This window comes from Aedes aegypti, chromosome 2, assembly GCF_002204515.2.
Source record: "Aedes aegypti strain LVP_AGWG chromosome 2, AaegL5.0 Primary Assembly, whole genome shotgun sequence".
NCBI classification, from domain to species: Eukaryota; Metazoa; Arthropoda; class Insecta; order Diptera; family Culicidae; genus Aedes; species Aedes aegypti.
In genome coordinates this window covers 119706363-119734046 of record NC_035108.1, presented here as the reverse complement: position 1 = coordinate 119734046, position 27684 = coordinate 119706363, and the positions used below count along the sequence as shown (strand labels likewise).

General features: G+C 35.9%; 1 protein-coding gene across 4 annotated transcripts in view; it reads left to right on the top strand.

Moving 5' to 3' along the window:
• Window positions 1–27684, top strand: part of LOC5573421 (protein cycle) — a 186351-nt gene that overhangs the window by 153400 nt on the left and 5267 nt on the right. For 3 of the 4 annotated variants that reach the window (XM_021842134.1, XM_021842131.1, XM_021842135.1), the window contains 6 exons: window positions 5496–5567; window positions 5993–6323; window positions 6381–6498; window positions 6564–6737; window positions 21275–22036; window positions 22192–22308. In XM_021842134.1, coding sequence (XP_021697826.1) covers window positions 5496–5567; window positions 5993–6323; window positions 6381–6498; window positions 6564–6737; window positions 21275–22036; window positions 22192–22308 — 1574 coding nt within the window. The remainder of the gene's footprint in view (window positions 1–5495; window positions 5568–5992; window positions 6324–6380; window positions 6499–6563; window positions 6738–21274; window positions 22037–22191; window positions 22309–27684) is intronic. The other variant, XM_021842133.1, reaches the window with a different exon arrangement.

The following is a 27684-nucleotide window of genomic DNA, read 5'->3' as shown; positions in this document are numbered from 1 at the left end:
GAAAAAAGTTTTTCTAACATCGAATTTTTTAAGTCCCAAAGTTTTTTTTTACTTTTTTTTAATATACTCGTATAACTCGAAAATGGCAAGACCTACAAAAAAGTGTTGTATAGGGGACTGTCGTGAAATTTCCTGAAGTTTGAGAAAAAAATATTGAAAAAATAAAAACACATTTTCTACACTGAAAAAAAAATCAAAACTTTAAAGTCGATTTAAAAAAAACTGCCATTTCAGATTTTGATTATCCTTAAGCAAAAAGTTTCGTAAATAAATTTACTAAAAGTCGTCCATACATTGCAAATTGGGCAAATTTTTGGGAAATAAGTTTTTCTAACTTCGAATTTTTTAAGTCCAAAACTGAAATTTTTTTCAAAGATTTTGTTTTAAACCGTCAAATATGATCGTGTTTTCAAGTGATAAATGAGTTTGAATTATAAAATAGATTGTATTTTTTATTGAGAATAGATAAAAAACGGAATTATACAGTGATTATGTTTTTTAAATGAAGGCAATCAATGGACTTCGCCTCTGCCTATGAGGAAATCAACTCCTTCTAACAATCCGACGGATTTTTATGGTTCTAAAGGTATCACAACAGTATTGCAAACATTGAAAAGTTACAACCTTATCCATATCCTATTAAATTCTCTTCTAGAAAAAGTTTTGTGAAAAACAACTTACTAAACGTACCTGCGTTAAACGCCAGATGAATAAGAAATAATGAATATGTTTGTATTATTATCTACCTAAAAAAAGTTGATAAGCTCATAACTCATGATTTTATTTGCAAATAACAGTCTTCTTTTTCACGAAACAAAAAAGACTCCTTAAAACATGGTTAAATACCGGTGATTAGCGACTTTTCTGAAAATTATAACGCTGCTCAAGGATATCACTGGAATAATTCTCAATTCTAAATTTATCATAAAAAAGATAATAAATTGGAAAATGTTAGTTTTATTATAATATCAGACCCATGACACAGTAGCAGTTCAGCTATTTATTTCAAAATTGATAAATTTTGTTAAACAAATCAAAAGCTATTTTTAAGTCAGATGGAGCTGCAGTTCATTATAAAAATAGAAAAAAAAATTGCCAGCTTATGTAATTTCAAGAAAATACATGGATTGGAATCAGAGTGGCACTTTTTTGCCACATCCCACGGCAAAGGCCCCTGTGACGCTATTGGTGGCACTCTCAAGCGAATGGCAAAAAAAGCAAGTCTTGCAAAATACTATGGAAACACAATCGCAACTCCGCGAGAACTATTCGACTGGGCAGTGAAACAAACTGATACATGTATCACCAAATTAAATTTCTGTTGTTTAACAATATGTTATAATGTCAGAGGAATTGGTGGAATTGTTTGATAAGGTTAAAACTGTCCCTGGTACCCAAAAATATCATTGTTTTATGCCTACTAGTGATACACAAATTGCAGCCAAACGGTATACCAATTCAGAGGATGAACCAAAAATATTCAATTTATTCAGTAAAGCCCAAAAATAATGTAAATATTCATGTGCAGATACTACGTTTTAGGATATATAGCAATAATAAAAATAAAAACAAACCACGACATTTTTCATAATCATAATATTGACCCTTTCCAGACACCTGTTAAGATTGGCTTTGACCAAATAAGAAATTTAACATTATTGTGATATCTTTCCAACCATAAAAAAAACCCATCGGATAGTTAGAAGGAGTTGATTTTCTTATAAGCGGTATGGTGCGAGATCAATTGAATTTAATTAAAAAAAACTGTATAATTCCGTTTTATTTCTTTTAACTACTCCCAATAAAACAAATATAATCTATTTTGTGATTAAAACTCATTTATCACTTGAAAATATGATCATACTAGACGATTTGAAGCGAAATAAAAATTAAATAAAAAGTTCATTTTGGACTTAAAAAATTCGATGCTAGAAAAACTTTTTTCTCTAAAATATGCCCAATTTGCAATATATGGACGACTTTTAGTAAATTTAATTACGAAACTTTTTGCTTAAGGATGATCACAATCAGAAGTGGCCGTTTTTTTAAATAGACTTTAAAGTTTTGAATCATTTTTTTTAGTGTAGAAAATGTGTTTTTATTTTTTCAATATTTTTTTCTCAAACTTCAAGAAATTTCACGACAGTCCCCCATACAACACTTTTTTGTAGGTAGGTCTTACCGCTTTCGAGTTATACGAGTTTATAAAAAAAAAATAAAAAAAAACTTTGAGACTTAAAAAATTCGATGTTAGAAAAACTTTTTTCCCTAAAATATGCCCAATTTGCAATGTATGGACGACTTTTAGTAAATTTAATTACGTAACTTTTTGCTTAAGGATGATCAAAATCTGAAATGGCCGTTTTTTTCAATCAACTTTAAAGTTTTGAATTTTTTTTCAGTGTAGAAAATGTGTTTTTATTTTTTTAATATTTTTTTCTAAAACGTCAGGAAATTTCACGACAGTCCCCCATACAACACTTTTTTGTAGGTCTTGCCGTTTTCGAGTTATACGGATCTATAAAAAAAGTTTAAAAAAAAATCTTTGGGACTTGAAAATTTCGATGTTAGAAAAACTTTTTTCTCTAAAATATGCCCAATTTGCAATGTATGGACGACTTTTAGTAAATTTAATTACGAAACTTTTGGCTTAAGGATGACCAAAATCTGAAGTGGCCGTTTTTTTTAAATCGACTTTGAAGTTTTGAATATTTTTTTTTTCAGTGTAGAAAATGTGTTTTTATTTTTTTAATATTTTTTACTAAAACTTCAGGAAATTTCACGACAGTCCCTCATACAACACTTTTTTGTAGGTCTTAACGTTTTCGAGTTACACGGCTTTATAAAAAAGTTAAAAAAAAAACTTTGACCCTTTCCAAATGTTAGTCTAGATCGATTTTGAAAAAAAAAACAAAGTATGCAAAGTATCTTAGTTTCACATAGTCTTCACACCCAGAAAGTTTCATTGAATTCTGAAGGGGTGCTGCCAATCCCTTTGTCGAGTTGGCGTGAAATCCGTCATTAGGGGGAACAATAAAACGCATGGCTACAAGGGGTAGTCTAGCTAAAGAACGTGAACATCCCATCAAAAATGCCAAGGAATTATTTGATTGGACTCAAAAGCGAAAGTAGGAGCAACTAACACAAATTTTCTTTTCTTATGCAACTACAACAGAGTATGAACATATCAAGGAGCAGCTTAATGAACAATATTCGAAAGCAATTACTATTCAGGGAACACAAAAACATCATTCATTTATTACAGTTTCCGTAGATAAAATAGAAGTTAGGCAATTTTCAAACTGTAATGATAGTAAAAAAATTGTAAACATTATGATAAAGTAAGAAATCTGTATCAAAATAGGACGCTCCATCATTGTATAAGAACATGAAATAAAATGCTTTCAGAAAAAAATATTCTTTATTTTATCAACTTGAAAAACATCCGAAAACAATCAAAAGTTGTGAATTTTCAGTAAATTTAATTTTAAAATTGCTGTATCTCGGAAACGGTAGCAATTAGCAAAATTTTCTCATATACCTTTTTTGTTACAAATTTTGCGTACTTTCATAAAATCGGGTCGAAAAGCATTCAAAAAGTATATTCAGACCATATTGAAAATCAACCTTTTTAAAAAAATCATAACTTTTTGTCTATGATTTCTCCATCTTGACTCACTGTGCAAAAGACTCCATTGTTTGTCTACTTTAAAATATAAAAAAACGGTTTTTGAAAAAATGGATTTTTAAGCTTTATTTTCGAAATAAAAAAAAATTACAATTTTTTTTTACAGTGTCATTTTTTTTCCTGATAGTTCCAACAATAACCTAAAACTTTGCGGAAGACACCAAACCGATCAGACAAATAGTTTTAATTTTTTGAAAATTGTTAAGGCTTTTTTTCTTAGGCCCTTCTCAAAAGTAACGCTAGGGTAAAAATGGCGAACCGATGATGCAAATAGGCATTTTTGGGTATAAAGAAAGCATATGCTAATTTTTAGTAAAATCAAAAAATACAAAAGTTAACCGACATTCGAATTCAAATGGAACCGCTCACAGACAGCACACTGAAAACCTCTTTCATTGCCTAACAATTCTGGAATCAAAAACTCGAACTTTGATTTCATTACTCATTTCTTCTAGGTTCAATCGAAACGTTCAATACTTTCCAGCTTTAAATGTCAAATAATTTACTTTGAAACGCTGCTAGTCAAATTATTTAACCCCTTGCAATTGCTGTGGCAGGTTTGCGATAATGTGAAGCCCTATCGGATCAAAAGCACCTATTTCGAACCGATTCTTTCCTTCTTATGAAATTTTGAACGTCGGCAAACACGGCAGGTATACTGAGTTTTTACCCCTTTGCCAACGAGGAAAGAAACCGAGGAAGCACCGAGCGGAAAGTGGCAACTTGTTGGATTTCTTAGCACTTCTGTTGTGTGTCGGAAAACTTTGTTTTCTTAAGATTGCAAACGAAATTGTTTCTGCAGTGTCGGATCACTACTAAGATTTCTCGCCTTCATTAAACTTAGCGGTGGCACGTAGACAAGAACGCGTAGGTGCAGACGGAAGAATTGTTCTGTGTTGCATAAACATTTTTTAAATACCACTGTAGAAACATACTTCTACTCTCAAATTTCTACATATTTTATGTGCAACGTTAATTTTACAATTCGACACCATACTATGGCAAGGGTATTTTGGAACAGGGTAACTATATTATAAATGAACTGAACAGAACTATTATCAGCATAACACTTCATGTCAGATGTGCTACCGTTGGAATTTAATTCATTTAAAGCTTATTGAAGTAATTACAAATATTGTCTTTTCAAGCATTCTGCTCTAAGATCTCTATCGGATAACATAATTCGTCACTAATTCTTGATAAACAATTAAGAGAAGTATTGAGTGTTCAATTAAATGTTCAAACTTAGATATTTTATCCTCCTAGTTTTGACGCAATTTTGACTTCGATAAGACCCTCTTTGACATTGTTACACTCTCCTCAACGGCTCAACCTTCATAGGTTGGTGTATAAGAGGGGAGTTATGATGGTGATTAATGGTGTCTGGGGGGACACGATGGATTTAAAGGCGATTTGGAAGGAAAAATTGATACAATAAGGCCGGAGGTGTTTTAACTTACGCCCCTATTGAAATCATGCCTACCTCCCTTCCTGAAAAGTACCTGAAACAGCTCTAGAACGCAATTTTATCCCCCAAGACTTTCTTGAATACTGTTATACATCTCTCCTGGAAATGATAAGCGAGAGGCTCTGGAAAAATGTTGTCTAGAGTAGCATCAAGCAGAAGATTCGGATAGTCCATTTTAAAAACGGTTTAAGATTTGTAGCCTAGTTCGATACCAATTTAGCAACTCTCAATATTTTTGTATCCTATATGAAATAAAATGAATAATCATGAAAGATCAGAAACTTCATTGTTCTCAATAGATTACATTCTGGATTTTCAATTATTTATTTCTGTTTTCAGCGACAATAGTGATATCGAAGATGATACTGGTGATGATGCTAAATCTGTGCGAACAACAGACGAAAACAAAAAGTAAGTCAATTTACCAATTTTCTCCCACCTCAGTAGTAGTGGTATACGTCTTTGCAAAGATTTATATGCTTTTAAGGTGAAGATGCATCGAAGCCACACCTCAAGTTTGAGAATATATCTAGAGAACCAGATAGCCTTTCATGTTGAAAACATCATCTATGGTCAGCACCCGCTTGCGACGAATCGACCAAGTTTTCAGCTTAAACGTTTACCTGATTCTCCAGATTTGTGCTCTAAAAGATTTGACGTGTTTGATTTATCTTAACCCTAAAAGCAAATCATACAAACAGTTTAAGTTCAGAGTTTAAGTTACGTTTTATTCAACTGAAACTTATTGCATAATTATTCCTAATTAATTCCTCTTACGCAACTGCTCATATAATTAAATCAATTTGTGCACCCACCCTGCTCGTCTACCCAAAAAGGCAAAACCACAGCGAAATCGAGAAGCGTCGACGTGATAAAATGAACACCTACATCACCGAGCTGTCGGCGATGATTCCCATGTGCCATGCCATGTCCCGGAAGCTGGACAAACTGACGGTCCTCCGCATGGCCGTCCAGCATCTGAAGACGATACGAGGGGCCGTTCACTCGTACACCGAGGGCCACTACAAGCCGGCGTTCCTCTCCGACCAGGAGCTGAAAATGTTGATCCTGCAGGCGGCCGAGGGTTTCCTGTTTGTGGTGGGCTGTGATCGAGGGAGAATCCTATACGTGTCGGAATCTGTTTCGCAGATACTGAATTATTCACAGGTATGCATGGGAGGCTAACATTGAACACTGAAATATTAAATTTTCGATGTTTTTCAGGGTGATCTGCTAGGTCAAAGTTGGTTTGATATTCTCCATCCTAAGGATGTGGCAAAAGTGAAAGAGCAGTTGTCTTCTTCGGATTTGAGTCCGAGGGAACGATTGATAGATGCTAAAAGTAAGCTTCATTACATGAATTACACCTAATAAATAATTTATTATGAATTCTTCTTATTTTTCCAGCAATGCTTCCGGTTAAAACAGATGTTCCACAAGGTGTGACAAGGCTGTGTCCAGGCGCCAGGCGTTCGTTCTTTTGTCGGATGAAGTGCAAAACGAATATTCAGGTGAAGGAAGAAGCGGAATCCAACGGCTCGACGTCCAGCTGCCATCGAAGGAAAAACAAAGTCAATTCAGGTGATTGATTGAAATACACTCCATTATATTTGTTCGATGCTTATTATATGGGGGTCGTAAAAAGAATCGGTTGTAAAAAATAAGGATGTGACAGTGTTTTTGAAAAATGCATCGTCTTGGTCGTTGACTTCAGTAAGTTTTGCATCAATCACAATGCAAAATTTATTAGAAAATGTAGAATTTCAAAGAAAGGCAACCTTTTTTGTAAACCATTGCAAGTCCTCTATGGCCGGACACCTCTTGTCCTCTATGAACGAAAAGTGAAAATGTTATCCTAATAAATGGGAACTAATTTATAATTCACTTTTTCATAAATGTAGGGTACAGAAAACAAACATCAACAAAAATAAGCATAAACATCAAAATTTTCGGTCCTTGGAGCCTTATAAAGTGCTGTAAACATGATGCTTTTAATGAAAATGAGCGCACGAGAAGCAGCCACAAGATATGATGGACAGTCATCTCTCCAAAATTCAATAATGAATCGTGTTAGGGAGATATCGTGTTACAGAATACTAAAACAGTGCAAATATGCGATTCATGGGACCATCGAGGTAGCCATGAACACCAAATTTTACTATTGTTCTCTAACTAGATATTGAGGTACGGAGGTCGAGTAAGTTATTTGGGAGTGTTGTTTGGGCATAGTCAGGCTTTGCGTTAGGGGTGGTAGGACTTACCTATCTCAAAGACTTTATTCACCAATTTTTCTCAAAATATCATTTTTTTTTAACAATTTTTAACTTTTTGTGTAGTTATTCTAAACCCTTGTATGTAACGTAACATAATTAAGGATGTAAACACTTCACGTTCTATGAAAGCGAGCAAAACAGTATCCAAAACGCGATTAAATTATCGAATCTCGTCTCCGAGATAGTCACTGACGTAAGAGTTGTAGTAACGAATTCCTTCGGAAAGGTAGTAAAGCCGTTAAAGGTCGAAAATCTTTTTTCCACAGAAGGGAAAACTTTCCACCGGTGCACGTAATTAGGCTGAATGCCGTTAGGCTGAAAGGGTCGTTAGGCCGAAATACCATTGTTATTTTCCTTCTTTTAATCAAAGGCTGTTCTTTCTAGTAAAATTTCATAACAGATATTGTGGCCTTATACGTATCTAATGCAAATTATCCTGATCCAATAACTAACAATCAATTGAACCTGAAAATTCATTCGGCGGCTTTTAAGGGTAATGCAAATTATCCTGGCCTATCCCTGTTAGTTACCTATTAGACTTCACGGTTCATTAGAACTATAGGTCATTTTCGGCCTAATGACCCTATCGATCTAACGACCCTTACGGCATAACGACATTCGGCCTAACGGCATTCGACCTAACGAGACAAAACTATTTCCACCAAGCAAATAATTTTCGACCTTTTGTCCTTTCGAATTTTTGTCTATCGACCTTTGTACTTATAAGTAAAAAGATGTTTTATCGCTGAGTTCTTATTTGTCAGCGATAAAACGTCTGTTTACATACCTATAAAGGTTTGTGGACAAAAGGTCGAAAGACAAAACGTCGAAACGACAAAAGATTGACCGCAAACGCTATTTTGGGACTAGTTTAAACATGGCTATAGGAAACCCCCCATAAGTTCTTTCCGGAAAATATCCAAGTATTTCTCCCGATATATCTCCAGACACTCTTGCTTAGTTTTCCTCCAGGAATTGCTTCGAAGATTTTTCAAGGCATTGTACTAGGAATTCCTCCGAAATAATCTACAGTAATCTCTGCAGCGATTTCTTCGGGGATTCCAATTGCGATATCACCCAGAGATTCCCTTCCGAGAATAATTTTTGATCAGTATGATTTTCTAGACCAGCTCCGAAAGGGCTCCAGGAATACCTGCAGTAATTCCTCCAGGAAATTTGACAGGAGTTCCTGTATGGATTCCTCCAAGGATTATTGCAGGGATTTCTCCAGGAAAATCTCTACATGTTTTTTTTTAGAAATTTTGCAAGGAGTTTCCGTAGCAATGCTGCAAGTGAATCCTTCATAGATTCTTCAAGTACAATTTTTACTGTAATTCCTCCAGGAATTTCTCCAAGGATTATTCTAGGAATCCTTCCAGATATTCCTCCAGGAATTCTTCGAGCGATTAATCTTGATATATTTTCAGAGATTCCTCCAGAGATCCCTTCAAAGATTAATCCAGGATAAATTCTATTGGGGATTCTTGAAGAAATGTCTTCAAGTCGCTCTCCAGGGTTTACACTAGAAGAAGGATTACTCCAGATATTTCATCAGAAATTCCTCCATGAATACCTCCAAGGATACATGCAGCAATATCCCCAGGGCTCCATGGGTTCCTACACGAATCGTTCCAGGGAATTCTCTAGAAATTCCAGCAGGAGTTCTACAAAAAATCACTTTACGAATTTTTGAGGGATTCCTCCAGAAATACCTCCTGGAATTCCCTCAGAAATTTCTTCAGAGATTCGTTCTGACTGTCTGAAAATCCATCCAGGAATTACTTCAAGAATTCTTTGAATTTCTCCAGGGATTACATTAGGAAAATTTCTACCAAGATTCCTCTAGGAAAATCCCTTCATGGATTCCTCTAGGAAAATCCCTTCATGGATTCCTCCAGATATTTCTTCAGCGATTTCTCCAGAAATTTCTTAAGATTCCTCCAAGACTTATCCAGGTATTTCTTCAAAAATATCTCTGGAGAGATATCTCCAAGGATTCCTGTCGCATAATCTTCACAGTTATTCTTTCAGGGAATCCTCTAAGGAGTACTCCAGGAAATTCTCCAGGGATTTCTCCTGATATACCTCCTGGGATTCCGTCAGAAATAAACCCACGTAACCTTTCATTGATCATTCAGCAATTTACCCAGGTAATCCTTCAGAGATTCCTACAGGAATTTCTCCAGAGATTCCTCCAGGGATTTACCCAGCAATTTTAAGAAAAATCTCTAGATGGGATCCTCTAAAAAGTTGTTCCAGAGAATTCCTTTAGAAACTTCCTCGCGTATTCATTAGGGACTCATGCAAGAATTTTTTTCCAAGGATTTTCCATTCATTAGGCAAGAGATTCTCCCAGAGATAGTTCTAGATATTGTCCCAAGTAATACTACAGAGATGTATCCATATTCTTCTTGAGGGGATCATCCAGGTATCTCTAGGGATTATTCTGAGGATTTTTTTATGAACTTTTCTACAGAATTCTCCAGAAATGGCTCGAAGAATTTTTCCAGCGATTCCTCTAGAAATTTATCCAGGGGCTTTTCAAAAACTTCTTCAGTGAAGGGTTTCCTAGAGCAATTCCTGGAAAATTTCTTGCAGGAATCCCTGGAGACACTGTTAGGATAATTTCTGATTCAATCCTCAGAGTTATTCATGAGGAAATCTCTAGGAGAAATTTCGGAGGCCAATAACGAATGTCTGGAAAAAAAAATCTCGGGAATTTCCTGTAGGATTACTTGGAAAAATCATTAGAGTGATTCATGTAGCGATTTTCTTGGAGATATCTCTGGGAAAATTTTCAAACGAAAATTTTGAAGTAATTTCTTGTAGAATTCCTGGCAGAAACTCTGAAGAAATTCCTGATAGTATCCGTAGAGGAATTCCTAAAAAAATCTGGAATAATTCCTGGAGGAATCTAGAGAGGTCTACCTGAGTAAATTTCTGCAAGTATGCTTGGAGGAATTTCTACAGAAATAACTGGAGTAATTCTTTAAGATCCCTGGAGGAATTCCTGGATAAAGCCAAGAATATTTTTAGAGGTTTTCTTGGTGGAATCCTTGGAGGAATCTATGGAAAGATTTCTTAAGGAAGTCCTAGAGGAATTTTAGGAGAAACCGTTTGAAGAAATCACTGAACTAATTCCTGGAGCATTCTATGAAATAAATTTCTAGAGGAGGGGGCCTAGCCAATACTTGTTTTACAGAAGTAATGTCAGTCGCAATAATCATGATTTTCAAAAATTTTGTAGTTTCAACAGATTTGTATTGATTTCGTATATTTTTTTTATTTTGTCTCATTTTGTGACTGTACAAATCGTGGGTGGCTGTACAATGCTCAGCTCTATCGATTTTGAGAAATCTAAATATACTACAACGTCTACTTAAGAAGATGCAGGGTACCTAAGCTATCTTCATAGACGTTGTGGGACAGTAGCGTAGCTAGAGTTTTGGTAGGCCGGTGCGGAGGTAGATTTGGGGGCTCCAAGGGTTTGCGAAATATGCCTATCATTCGTGATTGAAATGTCAAAAAATATTCTGCCGGTTAAAATTCACCCAGCCAAGATTTCCACCATGAAGTAGTTTTTTATGCTATGTCTTGTAGAATCAAAACACAAGTTTCTATATGTTTCTGTTTAAAAGGATCTTTAAAAATATTTTTGGATAACTGTGTCTATGTTGCACGGCATTTAGTAGTATGCTCATGGTTATTGAACTCGTGAAACAAATCTTGAAAGAATTCATAGGAAAATATCTAGTGAAATCTGCGCTAATCACTGATTTGTTGTTGTTGCTTTTGATGCTGATCTAGGATACAATCAAGATAAAATGTTTGATTTTATTAAAAATATATTTTTATTTGAGGAATTCCCAACGAAAATCATAAAGGTACCCTTAGGAAAAATTTTGGAATATACATTGAAAAAATAACAAGCAGAGATTCTTCTGATGTAAAAATATTTTCGTGGAACTCTGTCAAAATTCCTTAAACATTCGGATTTTTTATAAAGTCCTTATAAAAGAAGTCCTAGAGAAATCTTAAAAAAAGATCTTTAAAAAACTGGTTGATTCGCTAAGGAGTTTCTGGGGTGATAACTGCTTCTATCACTTGAAGAACTACTTGTAATAATGAACGAATCCAAGAGAGGCTCTCTGGAAAATATGAAGGGAGAATCTAAAAGGATTTACAATTATCTGAGGAATTAAAACTACTAAGATGAATACAAGAAAAAAGATCCTCAGATAAATCTCAAGGAATATATTTTAAATGAAAAAATAATTCGTTAAAGAACCCCTGAGGTAATTGGTAAAGAAATACTAGAAAAAAAAAACACAGAATTTCTTCACCAAGGGTACACCAAGAAATCTATTCAGTGGTTTCAAGAGGACATTGTTCAGACGATTCCTCAGTGGAATTCATGGTTGAAACCTTGATAAGTCTTAAAATGTTTCCTGTATAAATGCTTAAAGAATTCTTGAAAATATTCAGGTAGAAATTTTGGGATTCTTTGTAGCAATTTCTTTAAAAGTCCTTTAACGTGAAGATAAATCTGGGGAACCAATCATCCGTTTAAGCTGAAAACTTAATCGATTGGTCACTAGCTGGTGGTGACCAATCGATTAAGTTTTCAGCTCAAACAGATGTTTGGTTCTCCAGATTTGTGCTTTTGAAAATTTGATGTTTGGCTTCGATCTATCTTCACCATAATGAATTAACGTCTATATAGGAACGCCAGATAAATTACTACTAGCAATGTTCAAGGTTTTAGGAAAAGGATTCTTTTCCAAAAATTACAAGAAAAGATTCATGGTGTCATTGCTTAGAATATTCTGCGGAGTTTTTACATGTAAGCGCTGGAAAATGTTTTCTAAATTTGTTGCTAATGTAAATTCTGAAGAAATCCTGTTAGAATTTATGCAAAAAATCCTAAAAGAATTTCGGAACAAATTCGTGGATAATTGTTTTCATATTTTCAACAAAATAGGGGCCTAGATAGCCATAGCGGTAAACGCGCAGCTATTCAGCAAGACCAAGCTGAGGGTCGTGGGTTCGAATCCCACCGGTCGAGGATCTTTTCGTAATGGAAATTTTTTCGACGTCCCAGAGCATAGAGTATCTTCGTACCTGCCACACGATATACACATGCAAAAATGGTCATTGGCATAGTAAGCTCTCAGTTAATAACTGTGGAAGTGCTCATAAGAACACTAAGCTGAGAAGCAGGCTATGTCCCAGCGGGGACGTAACGCCAGAAAGAAGAAGAAGAATTTTCAACAAAATCTTAGACGAATTTCTGGATACGGTTAGTAAAAAAATGTTGATTAAATCCTCATATAAATTACCAGGTGACATTTCAAAGAAAAAATCTATGATTACTGGTAGGTATTTTCGGATGATATAAAAAATAATACCTGACGGAATTTCGATTTACAGTCACTGTTCAAAATAAAAACATAAAACTTAAATTTGTAAAATTAACTTTTTTGTATATTAATTTGTTTGTGCTCCAAATATTTTACCCAGCCTTGAGACTCCAAAGTGGTCTCGAACATAAAAGAAAATAAATACATATTTGCATCGACCTGAAGAGTAAATGAAAAATCGAATTCTTTGGCTTACTCATTCTAAGAAATTCATAGAAATACCTCAAATGTTGGTACCTGAAAAATTTACATCTTTAGCCTTAAACTCATGTTTATGTATATATAATATAGAAGGTCTCTGTATGTAGGTCGTAAAAAAGTGTGTACAAGTTAAAAGCTCACCAATGCTCCAGATTTTTGGAGGCCTACAAACTTGGGTATTTTGATTGTAAATCAGAATTCATAAAGTATTATACATATATTAAAATTTATAAATTCAAAGCCGTGAGACTCAATATCCTAAAAATTGGTATCTGAGCCTACTTAAGTATCTACAACAGGGCCGTGTTTTGCTAGTAGAAGACTGCACACTCAATCTGTTCGGTAAAAATAACTGGGTTTTTGAACTACCGAAAAAGTCAGTAAACTAAAAAAAATGTCAGAAGCATAGCATAGCATAGCATAGACTGACTGTACATGTCAATGGTTGCTACTCCGTGATTGATCGGAACTGGTAAGAATTACACTACGATCCAAATAAATAAGGGATGGGAGTTTCCGCTTACTCTTGAAGTGCAATTTTAGCAGATCTAATATTATTGATCAAAAACGGCGTCGGCCAAGTCCTTACAGTCAGTTGGGATGGGGAACGAAAATTAGGGTGTAATGATTGTTGCTTCTAGAGACCGAGAATACCTCTGCATCTCCACAATCACCACAGGAAGGGTGTTTATTAGTCAGGGAGGAAAAGATTTGGGAGTCACCTCTGGTCGGTGATGCGATCCATGGACAAGGCCCAACTAACATTCACTCATTTATTAAACACCATTATGGCAGTTTTATTCAGCATCATGTTTAATAACATTTTAATTATTTTCATGGCCAACCTTTGTTCAGGCGTTGTTCACACAAATTTGGAGAAACTTTAAAGCATGTCGTCGAAATCCAACTTTATTTTTCAGCTTTTAAAACGTTTAACAAGCATTTAGTTCAGCTTTTATACGACTGGTTCAAAAATAATTAAAAAATAAATAAAAAACAAAAACATATTTTTCTGGGCGCATCAAATGTAGTGTACACAATTATCATAACAACCATATTTAAAAACCGCCTGGATACTGGATTCGAACTCGAGACCTTCCAATCGTCAGCGGTATGCCTTGCCATCTGCGCCATCCTAGAATTGATGAATAAATCGTCCTCTCATAGCTGAATATTGATCATGTTTGAGCTTCTATTCGACATCGTCTAATCAACACATGGTACGCTAATCAACAACTGAACAAGCATATTATTCAGCTGCTGTTTAGTGCTGATTCAAGCTGAGTTCAGTCGGCTATTTTTAGCGCACAGTGAGAAAATTTAGGTCAATGATGGTCAAAAATAACGTTTATATACACAAAGTGAAATCAGTCTGAGATGATTAAGGTGAATATGCATCGAAGCCAAACCTCTAATTTTCAAGAGCACATTAATCTAATTTCGTAATAAGTTTTAATTTGTTCAAAACTTCAATTTGAATGATTCCTTAACTTAAATTTAAATTCATTTATTTTATAAATTATATTTGTATTAATTATTTATATTATTGATTTGTATTTTTCATAAACCTATTATGCATTAAAGAAATAGTCCTCTGTATGAATATATTTAACTTATTTGAAGTATTCTGAGGACTATGCGCCTGAATATAAATACGTTCGAATATCTTGACGCGTGGGATTTTTTTTTCCAGAAATGGCCAAGTAAATCATTTTTCTTAGATTGCACTATTCAGTTGTGAAGAAATGTCATTTCAAATGTAGCTCGCTATAGAAATTTATTTAATCAATTCTGTCAAAGAAATTTCCACTTTTCTTGTACGGAACAACATCCCGAGCAGGCGAAAAGAGCTTAGCAATAGCAAATTATAATATGGATAGCTAAAAGTGGTATTAACCAGATAGATGTAATATATAAAAGTTCTGGAAGCGACATCTGAAATTAATATCATACAAAAAACAAATAAAATTTGGATATTGTATTTAGATTCTTTATGTCAATCAAGTCAATATCACGCTTTGTTTGTTAGTACTTCGCTCCTACTAGGAATACTTAGCTGAAATGTTTGTTTTTGTTTTTCAAAATAATTCTACATTTCCGGAGGCTGACCATGTTTATTTTCTGAACGACTATTTAAAAAGTTTTGAGAAAGCATAAGTTATAAGCTTTGAAATGCATTCCGAACTCAACACGAATTTCGGATATTTTGTCCATTTTATGAAATTTAGTTAAAGTGTGATCGCTTTTACAAGGCTTATTTATTGCTGAACAATGTGTTTGTTAATCATCATTTTGGCCTCTATTGGATCAACTGTTCTTATAATATACTGAAGCTGAATTAGGATTTTATAAGATACTTATTCAGCTCTTATTCATGCTTATGTAAAACATGTGGAAATAGCTGAAGTGTGACGCAAGTAAAACGTTAGTTCGTCTTCTGAATATCCTTTTATACATATTCATATGTTTAGTGGAATATTGGCTTTTTAATTGGGGGAAACATGCCTTGTTCAGCTCATTAGTAAAACAATCTTGACTAGTCGAATGAGAATCTTTGGAAACGTTTAATAAGTGGCGATTCAACTTTTGTTCATTCTTATACAACTTTAAAGTTGCTTTAAAGTTTCTCCAAATTTGTGTGAACAACGCCTGAACAAAGGTTGGCCATGAAAATAATTAAAATGTTATTAAACATGATGCTGAATAAAACTGCCATAATGGCGTTTGATAAATGAGTGAATGTTAGTTGGGAATCTTTGGAAACGTTTAATAAGTGGCGATTCAACTTTTGTTCATTCTTATGCATAACGTTGAATATTGACCTATGTTTTGTGTTAAAAAAGCACCTTCTCAGCTTTGTATAGAGCAATTACATGTATATATTTTAAATTATATGAAACAGGAATAATGCCGATACTTGTAGTGACGAACCATACATAGTTTGTTTGAAAATTACATATGAGTATTACTGTGCATTTTGTCTCGATATGGTAGAAGTTTTTAAAAATACGTCAACGTTCACAATGTCGAACAATTCAAAAGATAATTTTTAATAATTTCAAAAAGAGAAAAATATATGTATAATGAAATTGTATAAAAAAAATCATAATGCCGGCACTTATAGTGACGAACCACACAAAGTTTGTTTTAATATAACATAAAGGTTCCGCTTTCAAGAAAAAATGTGTTATCATAAGCATGAAACGAACTCACCAGTTGGTAATCCATTCTCGACTGGACACAAAACTGACACTGACTACAAAACTTCTTGGCGTTCCAAAAGTAAACAGTCTTGCTTGGGCCTTCCCAAATACCTACCCAGCAACACGCTCCAAAACAGGGAAAAAACAGTTCTCTGACGACGAAAAAACGCGCGAAACCGTGAAGAAAACCAATCTGATGACGCAAAACCGAACCGTCCTGCTTGGGCTTCAGAAATTGAAAAACAGAGATTTTTCACTGAAATTTTGCAGAGAGCTTTCTTTTTATATCATAGGTATATTGATAAAAAATAAAATATAGTGAAATTTGCTGTTCAATTACGCGTGGCGACAGTTTTCATTTTACTGACTTTTTCGGTAGTTTCAAAACCCAGTAAAATTTTACCTACCCCAGTAATTTAATCTAAGTGTGTGAGTTCTCTCATGCGTATCAGGTATCAGAAGGCTGGCTCCAAAGGCACGTTCCCCACCAGTTGGGAGATTTGTGCCATCGCCATATTTGAGCCTATTTCATCATCTACCCGATGGGAGAGGAAAGGGAAGGAAAAGATGGGAGGAAATAGGAGTGGGGTCCCTTGAAGAGGGAAGATCGCATAAGCGAAATGAGAGCATGTAGCTCCATACCACAATGGGTTCGAGCAGCGCCCTAAAAAGGGCACTGCAAAACGCATGAGCGCAAAGAGAGCCTATAGCTCATCACCACAGCGGGTTAAGAATAACAGAATGTCCTGAAGATTCAGGCTTCTGAATTCAGTTTCACTTAATAAGTGTTTACCAAGTAATTGGAATCGCATTTGCGAAAAAACTGAACAGTTACATATCAGGTGATACGAAGTTCCATAATCGGAATCACAACTATCCACACAAATGAGTCAGCACGCTGAATATTTGCCATATGATAGTTGAGTCGGCAGTGGCCTGTCAACGCTCTGACCAAGAGACTGTAATTCTGCTTTGACAGATTTGTTAAATACTTCGCCACCCTTGGAGATGGCTCAGTAATGTACAATTTTGTTTGACGACATGACTCCAAACTATTCCAATATTGCTTGTGCTGAGTTGCCGCCCAAGAGTTTATCTTAAGCTTCACCCAGCACTTCGAAATTGGAATAGCCGGCTCAGGGCCAATGAACTCATGCGATGCTCCATCGCGAGCTAGCTCATCAGCCAATTCATTTCCAGCGATGGAAGAATGGCCAGGTACCCATACAAGGTTTACAGAGTTGACTGAATTCAGTTCCTCAATTTGAGTTCGACATGCGATAACAAGTTTCGACCTTGAGTTGGCCGAAGCGAGAGCTTTTATAGCAGCCTGACTATCTGAACAGAAGTATATGACTTTACCCATTACGCGTTGTTGAAGTGCTGATTGCACTCCACACATAAGAGCAAATATTTCCGCCTGAAAAACGGTACAGTTTCTACCAAATGAGTAAAACTGATTCAGCCTGAGCTCACAAGAATATATACCTGCACCAGTCTACCTTCAAAAAGGGAGCCATCAGTGTAACATACTATATTGTTTGATATACTTCTTTCCAAATAGCCAGACGTCCACTCTTCCCGTGAAGGGAATTGTGTGGTAAATGTCCAGTAAGAAAAGTGCAATTGTGAGATCACTTGGAGCAAGGACAATTTTGTCCCAATTCACCAAAAGTGGAAACAACGAAGTGTGTGTAGATCTACGATTCACTGGATTAGATCCAGTACCCATAAACGGTAAGAGCAAGAAAGTGCTTCTTGTTTAAGATATATGTGTAGTGGCGCAACGTCGAAAATGGCCTCAAGCGCTGCTGTGGGAGTTGTAGAGAACGCACCAGACATCGCCATCAAGCACATCCTTTGGAGATGGCCCAATTTTGATTGGATTGTTCTCACTTCGCCCTTTTGCCACCACACAAGACATCCATATACCAATATTGGTCGAACAACTGTTGTGTAAATCCATTTGATATATTTGGGTTTGAAGCCCCAAGTTTTATCAAAGGTTCGCCGGCATTGACCGAAGGCCATGCAAGCTTTTTTGACTCTGAAATCAATGTGAGATGTCCATGAAAGTTTGGAATCTAGAATGACTCCGACATACTTTACTTGATCAGTCACATTAATCTCAGTGCCAAAAAGACGTATAGGTCGAATTCCTTCGCGGTTTCGTCTTTCCGTAAAAAGAACAATAGATGTTTTATTCGGGTTAACCGAAAAGCCATATTGGCGACACCAACTCTCGACTACCTGAAGTGCACTTTGCATCAGGTCGAATAGGGTGCTAATGCACATACCAACTATCAGAGCTAGATAGTCGTCGGCAAATCCATAAGTTGGAAAACCGCAATTATTGAGTTGCCTCAATAGCGTATCTGCTACGAGACTCCACACAAGTGGCGACAAGATTCCCCCTTGGGGGCATCCGCAAACACTCAATGTTCGTATCGCTGCTTGACGCAATGTCGAGAAGAGATGTCGGTTTTTGAGCATTTGATGAATCCATGCATTTGATTGCATTTTGAGCATTTGATGAATCGTGCGGCTTCCAATATGGCATCGAAAAAAAACCTTATCAAAGGCACCCTCAATATCCAAGAAAACACCCAAGCACGATTGCTTCTGAGCGAATGCTTTCTCGATATCGTATACAACTTTGTATAAAAGAGTCATAGTGGACTTTCCAGATTGGTAAGCATGTTGATTCACATGAAGAGGCATGTTTGCCAAATAAACATCACGGATGTGATGATCGATTATGCGTTCCAGACATTTCAGAAGAAAAGAGATCAGACTGATTGGTCTAAAACTCTTCGCTTCTTCATACGACGCACGTCCTCCTTTCGGGATAAACTTTACAGTAATATCACGCCAGGATCTGGGAATATACCCGGTAGCAAAACTGCTTACAAGTAGCTTTTTCAAAACATGTTTGATAAACTCAAACCCCTTTTGGAGCAGAACAGGATAAATCCCATCCGCTCCTGGAGATTTAAAAGAAGCAAAACTATTAAGTGCCCATTGAATCGATTCAGTAGTTACGATAGTGCGAGCCGAGGCCAGAGACTCGTAACTACATGAAAAGACATTTGGTTCATCCGTAGATGCTATGTCCACACATCCGGGGAAGTGTGTATTGAATAGACATTCTAAAACTTCTTCATCGGAAGAAGTAAAGTCACCATTAGGTAAGCGAATTTCGTTCACTTGGAAATCCTTAGATTTTGCAAGGATTTTGTTCAGCCGACTGACTTCACTCAAACTGGAAACATTTGTACAAAGGTTTTTCCGGCCGGATCGTTCAGCAGAACGAAGAGCCTTCTTGTAAGCCTTGCGAGCCGACTTGAACGACTCTGATCCAGCTGAACGGCGTCTGTTCCAACTCCTTCTACATTGTTTCCTGAGTCTAGTCAGATCGGAATTCCACCATGGGGTCCCTCTTGTAGTCTTTACAGACCGCAGAGGACATGCTTCAAAAATAAAATATGGTGAAATTTGCTGTTCAATTACGCGTGGCGACAATTTTCATTTTACTGACTTTTTCAGTACCGTAAAACGGGGTAACTTTGATAGTTTTTTCGAAGAAAACTTGAATATTTATGCATGCTGTTTCAAAGAATAATAATTTATATTTTTAAAACAGGTACTGGCATCCTAGCTATCGATTGCAGTCGATAGATTTCCAAAAGATTCATTATGAATGGATATATAATTTTTCATATAATCGAAAGTTGGTTTTCTGTTTTGGGGTAACTTTGATAATGGAGTATGAATCGAACAAAATTGAATGAATAACGAACATTTGTAGGGCATTGCATACCTCTAGGCGTTTAACGTTATATGGAAATTTCTGACTTAGATTACAAAAATGGTCCCAGTTTGTGAAAATGCTATTCGCTAAGAGATTTGTGAACGTATTCAAGTTCTATGCTAACTAGGCTGTCAAAGATAAGTGGCCAACTATTCAAAACTACATCAAATAGTGATCGTAGAACAGATTGTTTGTAAGCGTTTCGAAAATGCTAAAATTGTGTCAATTTTTAATATTCGTATAAAAAGCCTCAAATGCACTTGATTCCAATGAAAACAGCTTTGACATGAAGTGTCATACTAATACTCTTTACTTTTGCATTTGTTTTGCTTAACCGATTAACAGAAACTTCGTTATTTCGTTTAATATGTTGTGGGTCTCGCACTATCAAAGTTACCCGCATTATCAAAGTTACCCCGTTTTACGGTAGTTCCAAAACCCCAGTAAAATTTTTCCGACCCCAGTAATTTAATCTAAGTGAGTGAGTTCTCTCATGCGTACAATCGATTCAACAACAACAAGGAAAATAACTTACAAAACAAATATTTGTGAAGGCCCCTGAAATATGGGGGCCCACAGCCACGATCCCTGGGGCCCCCGGGTCACTATAAACCTAGCTCTAAAATATTACAAGAGATAATCAAGGGGTTCCTGTACATCGTTGATCCAAGTCTTCACCAAAACTTATGCTTGGCTACATTTTTTTTTTGGGATCCTACAAATTGTAATTTTCCTACAAGCTATATCGAACTTTTGATGCTATGAGAAATCTTCATTGCGATATTTGGGCCACTATAAGATGCACCCCCCTAGCTACGCTACTGGGTAGGGATATTGTGTTAGTAGGGTAGGTTGTAGAAGAGGATGAGCTCAATTCGACAATTCAGATAGAGCATTATTGAAAACATAAATATGACAAAAAGTACATAAATATGTTTTTTGAATTTACCTGATATATCCGAACCATTACTGAAAGAGAAGTTCTAATTAGTTACATATAAAATGACACATAATTTCACTGCACTACGCGAACAATATACTATCACTATTGCACAGCCTTACGCGAACGACGTAACTGACTTCACTGAGCGCGTAACACGATTGATCCTGACCGCATCGTCCGCCCCCGCAGGAGAAAGCATCGCGATTAACGGATCACACACTTCCGACGAAATATATATAAAATAACTGATCTTTTTTATTCTTTCAGACAAAAAATATTCGGTAATCCAATGCACCGGTTACCTAAAATCTTGGGCCCCAGCAAAAATCGGTCTGGAAGAACACGAAACAGATGGCGAGGGCGAATCGTGCAATTTATCCTGCCTAGTAGCCGTCGGACGAGTTCAGCCCAGCCTCTTCCAGAATCAAATTTCCGGAAACGGAAATCTCACCAATCGACGTGTAACAGTAGACGGCGGTGGTAATAACGCATCAACCGGAACCAATGGCTGTAAGGGTTTCAATCGGAACAACATTCCTAACCTGAGAAATGTACAATTCATATCGCGCCATGCAATGGACGGCAAGTTCCTATTCGTAGACCAGCGGGCCACTCTGGTGCTGGGGTTCCTTCCACAGGAACTTCTGGGCACCAGTATGTACGAATACTACCACCACGAGGATATTCCGGCACTAGCCGAATCACACAAGGCAGCTTTACAGGGAAATCAATGCGTAACGACACCGGTCTACCGGTTAAGGACCAAAGAAAATGGGTTTGTGCGACTGCAAAGTGAATGGAAATCTTTCCGTAATCCATGGACCAAAGAGATTGAATATCTGATAGCGAAGAATAACGTCATTCTGGTGGACCTGGCCGAAGGAACGGGCGGAAGTTACGGAGGAACGAGCGCCAACGTCCAGAGTAGATGCAACGGGAATGGAACGACCACCGGGAACGAGATCAGTGACGGCAACAACAACGAAAGTAACGGACAAAGTACGGTTGGATATGAAATTTTTAACCATTGTAAGTAATGGTTTGGCGTTAGGAATTCCATTGGCAAAGTACACTGTATCGAAATTTTTAAGTTTGAAATTCAAAAATGTACTTTAAGAGAACGCTTCAGCAAAAAAATGGATATGAATATTTTACTGACTATTTGTTCATTTTAACATTTTCAGCAAATGGCCGTGAAATACAACGAATGATAAACTCGCATGTAGAGGCTAGTAAGATAGGACGTCAAATTGCGGAACAAGTCTTAGACCATCAACGCAGGATAGGGGATTCATCTTCAGGTGAGTATATTAGATATATGCACAACTTTCCTCCTGTGTGGGACGTTTATCGGTATCGACGTCAAGATTGACATTGAGCCTAGGGAGTGGCATTGGGCCAAAACATAATCTGAAATATCTCAGCTAGTGTTAGGGGTTTTAATATTAAACTATAGTTTAGTATTCTTTGAAGTCATCTCAAAGAAGCCCTTTTCAAGTTGTCACTTTTAAGGTTTCATAAAAAATCTGACTTTTACGCGGATGAATACTATTTTGAAACATACAATTTTTGTCCATCATACTAATTGTTATTGTAAAGCTTTTGAAAACTTGAGCAGATGACGATTCTTTTAATTTGTTATTATTGCGAATCAATTCTAGATTGTTTGGTCTCTCACTTTTAAAAGGAAAACGATTGAGCCGATTTTCATACGTCTTTCTTCAAAGGAAAATAAACGAATTTCAATAATGTGATTAGTATTTGCAAATACATTACCCATGAACGTATTATCATATAAGGCAGAACATTTCAGGTAAAATTGCAAAAGTTGTCTTAAAATAAATTAGGAATTACACATGTTTCGTCCAATCTCACTCCCAACGACAGTACCGTAATTTCGGGTAAAATTGATATTTTCGACGGTTGCCACTTATACCGAACTTTCCTAACATAACCAATGACAAATGATCAAAAGACAACAGGTTGAAATGACACAGACAGGCATCAAGTCAAAATTTGGATGTCCTCATGAAACCCTTTGAAACTCCTGGAAATCTCTGGTTATTTTTTTTTAAGAAAAACTTGGGAATATCTTGTGAATATCTGCAAACGTTTTGAAAACTCATGGAGCCCTTTGAGAACTAATGTGTACAGTAAATATCATGATCATCATTCAGTTCACTAGATAGAAATAGTACCAAGCTAGGTTTATTGCTTAGCTATTTATAGTCGAATCATAACAACCTGGGAGGGAAAATCCGATACGAAATTTATGTACGTCAAGGAGAGCCGAGATTCTGCTGTCACGAACTGTCACTGTGAGCCCAGATCTTAAACAATGGACAATCATTATAAAAGCGCGTAATTGATCAAAACATATTTTTACCTTTTATCAAATGTGACAAAAAATCGATTGAAAAGCTATTCAAGCTTATTCAAAAGTAATGTAACGATAGCACCTTTTCTTCGGATATAATATAGAGTATTCAAATACGCATAATTTTACTTTTTCCAATAAAAACGAAAATGAAATGCATAGATTACTTTGGCCCTTTTTCCATGTTTGTCCAGAACGATCGAAGGTACACAACAAAATAAAACTAACGATTTTCATCAAGTCTGCCAGATAACAACTATAATGATTATGCTCTTTGTTTACGTATGTATAGTATTTTTTGCCCTGAACCAAATAGCGCCTTCCGCATTTTACTTGCGCTGCCTTTTTTGTACATTAAACCTATTGTCGGAAGTAGTGCGCTGTTTTGTTCATCAGATGCTTTAACCCGCTAATACCCAAATTTTTTTTTTCGATTTCAATATTATTTCGTTATTTCAAATCATCCTAAACATGTTCTGGCCAAAGATTAAATTTTATTCGCAAATTTTTGAACTTTTTGATTTTTCAATTTTTATTTTTCAATATTTTTATCTTTTTTTTGTGTGTTTTTGAAGTCTGTTCTGGTTGTTGATTTTTGGCAATAACACAAATTTAAAGGTTACTAGATCAATTTTAAATGATTCAAAATTATGTGGAATCACGAAATGAATTCTGTTTGTTTATTGTTTTCCTGGTAACGGAGTATTTTTCAATCCAGTATTCATTAAAATTTGTTCTTTGTCTCGATCTCTCCCAATCTCGATTGTTCCTTCGATATCGAGATGTGGAGAGTCGACTGTAACTTCATATATTATTTTTGTTGTGATCGCTCTGGAAAGCACTATGAGAAGTATGAGGGTGAGTGAAAAATGAAGGGGGAAGTGAGGTACCATATTAGAGGCCATTTTGGTACTCAATCAACTATGTCCTTAAGTGCCCGTAATATGAATCAAATCGGTAATTTTAAATAAATCTAAATGTGTGTCATTTTCATAATTCCTGGAAGCCTTTGATAAGAATTCCGGACAGCTTATGAAAATCTTAATTAGAAAAGTCAAATCATCAAGCTAATTAGAGAGACCTCTATGGCAGTTGTGCATTCTTAATTTTCATAGATATCTATTGAAATGCTTATTCAAACGAGCCTCGAAAGTGAGAACTTTTGACTGATAAATATTGAGTAACTGACACAAAAGAAGGCTTCAAGTGGTAGTCGAAACAAGCGTATATGTCAAAGATAAGCAATTAGAGTAGAATTAAAAGATACAAGGTAATCAATTCTACATTCTTGATTTTATATTGATATTCTGCTCAGAGGGTTCGGATACACTAAATATAGGTAAAAAAAAATATCGAAAGATTTCGTGTGAAATGTTTCCTATACAAAGTAGAGTATTTGGAATTTGAAGCTGCTTGGAATTTGAACCAGAACGGTGCTCGACAACCGAATTGACAGCTGGTATGCCTGGGTTGTGCTACTTTTCCCCCAAATGCCTCGTTTTTCAGGGTGATAAACGAACCTTTTATCTGATTGCTTCCTCACGGTGTCTTTTTCATGTAACTTTATAACAAAAAATTCGGCATGTCCCAAATTTGGACCAATAAAAGACAAGACCTTCCTCTTTCATTTGCTGCTAAAATGAAATTAATCCATCGGGGGGTCTAGTGCAATTTTTTTTGAAATTTTGTTGTTTGTAATATCATTTTAAATGCACCGTAAATTAATAAATTTTGGTGAGGTGAACTGTTTAAACGGATTTAGATGTAAATGTTGCAAAAAAACAGTGTCAATATTATGGAGATTATATACTAGACAGCCTAAAAATTTACAGGCCAAGACCGAAATTTAAATTTTTGAGTTATCTCTCTTTTGCTTTTATCCATTGTTGAAATTTGCATTGCTTTTAAAACTAAGTATGTCAAACAACCTCTTTTCAATTTTTATTTGTAACTCAAGAGCAATATTCATCTTTCTGACTTAGTTTAGGAACAAGCGATCGAAAGAACAATAAGTCGAAAGACAAAAAGAAGACAAGACAAATGGTCGAAAATGCAAAAGGTCAAAAGGACCAAAGGTTGAAAGTGATTTGCATTATGGGAAATTAAATCATTTTTGAAAGAAGATTTTTGACCTTTTATCCCCTCTTTATTCCTTTTCGATCTTTTGTCCTTTCGACCTTATGTCATAGATTCTAGAAAATTGAGAAGTTCACATTTTTGCTAATGACAGACGCAATATAACATTTCATAAACCCAATAAGGCAATCCATGAGACAGCTGCGATCAACTGTTTTTTTTGTTTACCATGTGCTTTTGACGTTTCGCGATCGGAGTGACTTTCAATTACAAAGGAAAATGTTAAGCTCCGATAACACTTGCATGATTTGTTTACTCTTTCATTTCGGTTGCATTCACACTTTCAGCTGTCAGTCCTATCACGAAAAGTCCTCATGGATAGCCTTATATTCCAACCCAATTGCAATAGCAATGCAATATTGACACTATTGTCCATGTGTTTGTTGTGAGAATTGACGGAACATTACTTTTGTTTGCGATGGCAAAACAAACAGAATTGCTGACAAATATTCTCAGATTAGCAGCCAGTATATGGCTGAAAATCTCGTAAATAAAGATAAAACTACTAATAATAATGCTGACGAATATACACTTCCTTTTTAAATTGATGATTGAAAAAGTGCAAATGAATTCATACAAACATCGAAAGGTTTTATTCATAACAAATCTACCTGTGAAAGATTGATCGTGTTATCGTAACATTTTGCATAGAGATCTCAATAAGTGCTGTAATGTTTAGTTTTAGCATAGTTTTATTAGAGTTGTACGAAATTCTATACTAATTCATAAAACAAATACATTCAATAAGCTTAGAAAATATTACTCAGTATTTTTACGATTTTACTAGCTTAACAACGAAATCATACGAAACTTTAACAAATATATCAAGTGAATCGATTACACCAAAAAAGGTGAACTTCAGGCATACAGACTTGTTTGCTATATATATATATTCAGCAGATCTCAAGTAGGTGCAGAGCTACTTGGGCACTTCCATGATTCACTTTGGCATGGGGGGTTTTTGTCGGCCGAATTGTCTGAAACTTTGCCATTAGAGGCACTTCAATGCGACACATATTGTGGCCAAATATGTTCCCAGTAGTTTTCGAAAAACCCCGCTGCAGAAGTGAATCAAAAGTGCCAAGAATAGGATCCGGCTACCTACTATGTTTTGTATAGCTTTGTTGTGTTCAAAACTTATAAAAGCGCCAGCTCGAACGACTTTTGATGCTAATCATGCATCAAACGACGTTCGAGTTGGCGCTATAATTGATTTAGAAGAGTCACAGGGATTCAAAATCATGAAGTTTGAGCTGTCGCATGCCTAGTTTTGGTGCTGAAACCTAGTGGTCCCATATTACGGGTTTTCCGGTGGTCATTTCGGTGCTCCAAAAGGACCAGAAAAACCATCAATTCATTCATTCAAACATGATAAATCGTTATGAGTTGGACACAATTCATTTGGTTTTTTGGCATCAATCCGAGTAATTTCATCGAATTGTCCAGATTGGCTACCTTCCGGGTCTCCAGGAACCGGTTCCGCATGGACCATATTGGACCGAGTTTTTCAAGGGATGTGCACCGATAATTGGTTCCTTATTACAGATAAATTTTATGACAAAATATCCGTCAACCGAAGAGTACCGATGTGATTATGAATTACACACACAAAACTGCGATGGAAACTTACTTTTCGGATGTTCCGGGTTTCCGGAACCGGGTATGAATAACTGAATGATTTGAGAATCTCTATTTTCAGTCCACGTAAATACCTATTCAACAATATGAGGACGCTTCAGATTACTTGTTTAGTTACGAAACTACAGGTTGTCAAAGTAAGGGTCTCTAAAGGGACTTTTTTCAGATGTAGCAGGTTCCCGGTGGCCACAATGACGCAACTCCAGATGGGTTTCCGAAAATCAACATGTGTTTCATTCAGGGGCGATTCCATAACCTCAAATCTATCTGTTCCACGAATAGAAATTCTTGAATTTCAGCAACAAATTGGCATGTATTGAGTAGAGATTTGTTAGAAAAAACAATATCAATAATTAACTTTTCGATTTATAATCTATATTTGCCGAAATAGTCATTTCTAGAATCGTAGAACAGGTAAAAAGTGAGGTTACGAGTCGCGACTGGTTTCATTTCAGCCCAACAGAACTAAATTCAGTCAACACACTGATTTTTTCGAGCTGTTCGAATTCTCGGGTCGAAAACGACC